The sequence below is a fragment of the Peromyscus eremicus genome, chromosome 7, assembly GCF_949786415.1.
Source record: "Peromyscus eremicus chromosome 7, PerEre_H2_v1, whole genome shotgun sequence".
Taxonomy (NCBI): Eukaryota; Metazoa; Chordata; class Mammalia; order Rodentia; family Cricetidae; genus Peromyscus; species Peromyscus eremicus.
Window position 1 is genome coordinate 15,245,679 of NC_081422.1, and position 7,042 is coordinate 15,252,720.

At 33.0% G+C, this 7,042-nt stretch overlaps 1 protein-coding gene across 1 annotated transcript; it reads right to left on the bottom strand.

Moving 5' to 3' along the window:
- Nucleotides 1-824: 824 nt before the first annotated feature.
- Nucleotides 825-6,255, bottom strand: LOC131914080 (olfactory receptor 7G2-like). The gene is made up of 2 exons (XM_059266674.1): nt 6,245-6,255; nt 825-1,779 (listed from the first exon to the last, which is right to left on the bottom strand). The coding sequence occupies exons 1-2, from the start codon at nt 6,253-6,255 to the stop codon at nt 825-827; spliced, it is 966 nt and encodes a 321-aa protein (XP_059122657.1).
- Nucleotides 6,256-7,042: the final 787 nt, after the last annotated feature.

The following is a 7,042-nucleotide window of genomic DNA, read 5'->3' on the forward strand; positions in this document are numbered from 1 at the left end:
AACAGAGAACTATCTTATAATGTCTTTCAAATTTATACACTTACACCTCTTTAGTGAGTTTCTTTTCTAAAATTCTTAACAAGGAAAACTATAACTATCTAATCTTTAACTATAACTATAACTATAACTATCTAATCTTCAACTCAGAATGCAGTGAGGAATGCAATAAGAACAAAAATTGAAAACGTGCTTGACCATTTTCGAAGAAAAGCAATATTTTTCAAAATTTTCTGCAGCAAAATACAGATATTGTCAAGGAAAATGTTCTATGGGTATATATCACATGGAGAAAAACTGACATTAATTTCATATGCAGTTGATGGGAGATTTAATGTCCACTTTGTATAGAATCATTAGAAGATGACAGCTGGTAACAATTTTAAGTGTTCAAAATAAATGTTTGACATTTTAGGGCAAAGCAAGTAATAAGTGTTAAATACTGAAGTGTCAAGTTTACCTCAATTTATCATGATATGTTTATGATAATTTTGAAATATCAAATTATCTCATTTATTCTACTTCATTTCTACCTATCAATACATTTATATTTCTATATTTATCCATGATACTTTACTAAAACTGTACATCCTAAATAATAATTTATTTTATGACATAAAAAAGCAAATTGTTTTCATATAGTCAAAGTGAGATATTTCGAGTTCTAACAAAAGAAAGTAGAAAGAAAACAGAGAACATAGGTTTAGATGGTATGCCACCTGGACATTTTAGAAGATTGCAATAATATAAAGATAAAACTTTATTCTTCTTAGGAATACCCCCACCTTGGCTTATTGCAGAAAACAAAGTCCATAGCAATTGACACATCAGAGAAGACACATTGCTGTACTAATGTGTTTCCTCAAGGCTACATTAATGTCTCTATTCCTCAAGCTATATATAAAGGGATTCAACATTTGAGGGACCAATGTGCACATCACATAAGCCAATGCAGTATTTGTGACTGAACTGGTGAATGAAGAGCTGATATAAACACCCAATGCTGTACCATAGAATAAGGAAACCACTGCCAGGTGAGCACCACAGGTAGAGAAGGCTTTATACCTTCCTTTCATGGAGGATATTCTCAAAACAGAAGAAACAATTTGAGTATAAGAGAAAATTATTCCAGAGACTGGAATGCCATTAAGTATGATTGTTGCAAGATATATCAGAACATAATTGATAAGGGTGTCAGAACAGGCTAGCTTGATGACTTGGGCTAGTTCACAGAAAAATAGAGGGATATCTAGGTCTGTGCAAAAGGACAACCGCAACACCATCAGACCGAGCAGTCCAGTGTTCACAAGGCTAATGATAAGAGAAAGTAGAATCAGCAGACCACAGGTTTGAGGATTCATGATTGTTGTGTAGGTCAAGGGATGACATATGGCAACATAGCGGTCATATGACATTGCTGAAAGAAGACAACTCTCCAAACTACAAAACAGCAAGATAAAACAGATTTGAGTGAGACAGCCTGTGTATGTGATGCTCTGATCCTGTGTCTGAATGTTCACCAACATCTTTGGAATGATAGTTGTGCTTAAGCAGATGTCATTAAAGGACAAATTGGAGAGAAAAATATACATGGGTGTTTGGAGATGGGAATCAGAGCTGACAGTCAGAATGATGAGCACATTTGCTAAGATGGTAATCAGGTACATGGAGGTAAACAGGCTGAAGATGAGGGGTTGCAGTGTGAGATCATCTGTTATTCCCATAAGAAAGAATTCTAAAACACCTGTTTGGTTTTTAGATTCCATTTTGTAGGTGAATCTGCTGGAAATACAGAGGGAAATAAAAAGCAGCAGTACATATGAGCATGTTAGAAACATAGGTCTGTTCTCCAAATGTATTCCTTATAAACTATTAATATTAGAGTTTTAAGTCTATGATTTAAAACATCTTCCAGATGGTTTTGATATATATTGAATTTTGAGAAAATTTACATTAATAGAAAAACTCTTTTCATGGGAACTTTAAAGACTGATGAATTTTGCAATATTTTCTTCTGCTAGTCTCTCTCTGTATCATGCCCTAATATTTCTTTTCACACTCTTTCTTAATTTTTATAAACTAACTCAATTTGGTGAATTGCTCTAAGCACTAGGATTAAACAACATACAGTACATATAACTGTTGCATTTCAAATACCCAATGCTGTATACTATCAAAAAAAGAAGAGTACAAAGTTATGTAATTTTTCTCCTACATTGGATAGCTTCTCAGACATAATGATGTCATGTCAAATTATTTTTTCATGTATTCACCTCATTTACCCTATAATGCATTTAGAAGATCTAAGATTTCCTTGTTAATATGAAGCAAACAGACATTGATTGAAAGAGCCTGGGTCAGGTGGAGCTCCAGGAGTCCAATTGATGAGAGAGAGGAGATATTATGTGAGCAAGAGATATCGAGAGCATGATTGGAAAAAGTGCAGAGACAACTAGCCGAACTAGTGGAAACACATGAACTGTGTACCAATAGTTAAGGAACCCCCATGGAACTGGACTAGACCCTTTGGATAAGTGAGACAGTTGTGTAGCTTGAACTGTTTAGGAGCTCCCAAGGCAGTGAGACCAGGACCTGTCCTTAGTGCATGAGACGGCTTTTTGGAACCCAGTGCATATGCTGATACACTTTGCTCAGCCTTAGTGCAGGGAGGAGGGGATTGGACCTGCCTCAACTGAATGTACCAGGCTCTGCTGACTCCCCAGGGCAGACTTAGCTTTGGAGGAGGTGGGAATGGGGGATGGGTTGTGGGGGAAGGCTTGGGGAGTGAGAAGGAAGGACGGGGAATCCGTGGTTGATATGTAAAACGAATAGAAAATCTCTTAATAATAAGAAAAAAAAACAGCCAGCAAAAAAAAAAAAAAAAAAGAAAGAAAGTAAGAAAAAAAAAGAAAGAGCTTGGGTCATAACTTTAATTATATGACTGTGCAGTTGATTTTTTTTAAACCAATGTCTGTTCATGTATGTGGTGCACACATAATGCACCACAACATTTTTGGATTATAACTAAGATCTCCAACTTACATTTATAATTTTAATATTTTTTGCTGGGTAAAATCTATAGATTTTCTGTTTGTTGTAAGTTTGTCTACTTACAACCTTTGTGTTAGGTTCAATAATTGAAATACTTTCCAGGTAGACCTAAGCAAAGATTTAAAAATGTTATATACAGAGTTCAAACTCATGAGACTCCCAAACAGAAATGCAACTCATAATTTTTGGAAAGAAATTTTAGGAGAAATAAGGCAATGCTACTACCAAATTATCTGTTCAGCTCTGTGGAGTTCTTCCATAAAGTAAGGAAAACATGGCTTTTTGGTTTTAAGGGAAAATGTAAGAGAAATGCTTGAATAAAGTGTATAAACTTCCAAACAAAGAGATTAAAGTATTTATAGTTCTGTAGATTTTAGAAAACATCTTTTGGATAATAGTTAAATGTTATTGTACAAATACAATCCATTTTATTTATAAGACAGTCACTGTGCTAATACAGATGCCCACTGTATAGCTGTGGAAGTTATCTTCAGGGGGTGACGAAGAGATTATGGTATATATACATGATATAACATCTGACTCATATATTCTCAATGTGATCTAGAGTTCAGCACACGCTTTGTAAATGGGGGAAATCATTGATAGGAGAAACCTACCTGTACAGTAAGAATATTGTTATATATGTTATTAATTTTATTGTATTCATTTTCAATTAATACCTGCAACTGATCCCTATTTTATAAGTAGAATATAAAAAGATTTCAATTATTTATATTTAAATTAATCTGAAATGAAAATATTGAGGCTATTTCAAGACAAGAAATGAAAGAAATAAGATTATCTATCTCAATTCTCAGTGTCTAGTCTTCTGCCATTTTGTAAAGGGGGTTGTTTTTGTTTTTTCCTACCAAGAAGACAAGTCACCATACATTCATCAGAAATAAGTAATGTATTTGGGGATGTGAGGACAATAGACAGAAATGGAACATTTCTATATTGATCATTGTAAACATCAGAGATGGATTCAAGGGCACAAAACACCATTGGAAATGATGGTTTAAGTATGCAATCAACATGTAGGAATTAAGGTGAATTTAAGCATAAATGAATAAGAGATGATGCATCACACCTAATCTGACTTTCTAAACTTTAATTAATAGACTTTAGGTGACCTGCTGATGTCAAAGAACAACTACATCTAGTAACTTACCTAGATATCAAAGTTGGAAGATACGTCATTATAAAATGCAGAGAGACCGAGTCCTTTCTCCTTTGTTAGGTAGGATCTTTTCTGGGAGGACCCATAGGTATCTGTTTCTGACTTGGTCAGGTGTGTTGAAGGAGGCTATCAGAGGCTAAATTCTATAATGTCTGCATCTCCAGGGGCCTAAATTTCCCAAAGTCCTAATTAGAAACAATTATGCCATTACAGTTCTCATCCCAGGAACACATGTCCTTAAAGACCATAAATCAAATAATTTCAAGGATAAATTTCAGCCCACTGAGGGTTCATTATATTGCACCACTCTTTGTACTATTCCTGCCCATCACCGTTTGAGACCTTGCATATCTGACTCAAGTGATCTCACTAATACATTAAAATATTCCTTAGTAGTTACCAAAAAGCATCAGTACACATTTAATGATATCAGAAAATCTAATTTCTACTCCGCCCATAAAACATGTCATATTTATAAGAGTATCAAAAATATAATTATAAATAATAGCTGTTTGTAATCAGTGAGCTATACCTGAGAAATACACTTTCTATGAAAATTCTTTACCATATTCATTGTTCAGTGTTGACTTCAAAAAATACACATGAATTTATGTGTTGTAATTTTTATTTTTGTATTACAATTTTAATTTTCTGTCTTTTATTTGAATCTTTGTGACAAAATGTTATGTAGAATGGGTTTTCAAACATTTATGTAGCCAAAGATAAACTTGAACTTCCCATCTCTCACCTCTACTGTTCATTTTTTGGGATTACATCCATGTACCACCATATCTACTTTCAAAGTTTCATAAGTACCATTTTCAATCAGTTTCTTATCTAATTTAATATCTATTTTTCTTATCATGATGGCATTTTTAATTGAAAACACAATTCTTGTTAAAACTAGTTTATATATTCAGCATGGTTCTCTTCCAGGACAGAAACAATAAAATATATATTCATTTTAAAATTATATAAAATATACTATAGAGGATAACAAGATTTACTAGATTGACTTATATCATAATAAATGATAGTGAAATGATTGTCATGTGAACAGTAAAGATTCATAAAGATCAGTAGTTGACTAATCCAGGGAGTCAGATGCTTCAGTAGTTCTAATATAGCATTGAAAGATTAAGATCTCAGATATTTACATATCATCAGTTTCTACTTGAAGACTGGAAAAAAGTAGTATCTGATATGAGTGGAAGATGGCAGTAGTGATGGACACACTCATTCAGAAAGAAAATTCAAACATGGACACACTATTAAATTGAAATTAAAACCAAGTCATACAGGGGCTTGATCACACCTCAACTGAATATACTAAGCTTTGCTGACATTCCATGGGAGGCCTTACCTTTTGGAGGAGGGGAGAGGAGTTGGTTTGTGGGGGGAGCCTGGTGAGGAGCATGAGGAGAGATGAGGTGGGGATCTGTGCTGGTACATAAAATGAATAATAAAATTTCTTAAATAAAATGTAAACACAAGAATAGCCAAGTCATACATATTAATGAAACATTTCATTGAATAGAGTTGAATTTTTAGCAATTTCATGACAAAATCTTCTGAACTAAGAGGAAGCAGTGGAACATGAATGGGAATGCCATACACACGTATTTCACAAAGGAAGCAATAATTGAGACAATATATGTAAGAATTTACTGGAGATTATAAATTTAATGAAATATCATACTAACCCTTTTGTATTGTAAAAATAAATGTGAGCAGATAAAAAAAACAAAACAGCAAGAGCAGTTTAAATTGCTTCTCTCATTTAGGAAATATTTTGACATTACTTAGCCAAATGATTGAATGTTTCAGTTATGTCCAGTACCTAATGATCAGCTCCAAGATCATATTCATACAATTGAAACTAAGTAGACTCAACAGGTTTTATTTGCATATTTGTGTGTACATATGTATGTAACAAGAAAAAGTGTGACTTAAAGGTGAGAGACACAAATGGAAAAGGACTCATATGTTCTCTAATGACCACAGAACACATACTACATTGTATACATGCTATTATCCTATTTATATCATAGTGATTTATAAAAGATATATATATATATGTATATATATATATACACAAGCAACAGTAAATGAACCCAACATGTTGTACTAATATATTTTTATGTATGTCTACATGTAAGAATAATAATTTTAAGAAGAGATTAAAGTTGGCTTGACCTAATCAATTGTTACAATAGTTGTGGACTGTAACTAATAATGATTTACTGTTACATTTCAGGTTTTTATTATATAGTTAACCTTGTGCCTAAGCACCAAATGTTTTAAAAAGGGATATTGACCCCACAAAAAATTGTAGACTATGGTCAAATGCCTTTGATAGTCATTATTTGCCCATCCGTATGTTTAACATAACATATTTGTGATTGCCCAAATTTAAACAAACAAAACATTTAAATGTACTCTTAGAAACCTACCTCTTTAAAATTTAAGTAAAGTGGTTCAAAGTCCTTAAAATTCAGTTCAAAAATTGGAATTGTATGCTATTCTGTTGGTATGAATGGATTTTTCAGAAACTCTCAATATAGTTACTGACTCTTAGTATGCTGAAAGAGTGGTATTATATATTGAGACTGCAGAATTTATCCCTGATGCATCAGAATTAACTTCACTATTTATTCAGTTACAAGATACAATCAGGAAAAGGAGTCATCCTTTATATATAACTCACATTCAATCCCATACTGGTCTGCCAGGCCCTCTAGCACAAGGTAATGATGTGATTGATAAATTACTGATAGGAAATGTGCTAGAGGCCTCAGAATTTCATTTAAAAAA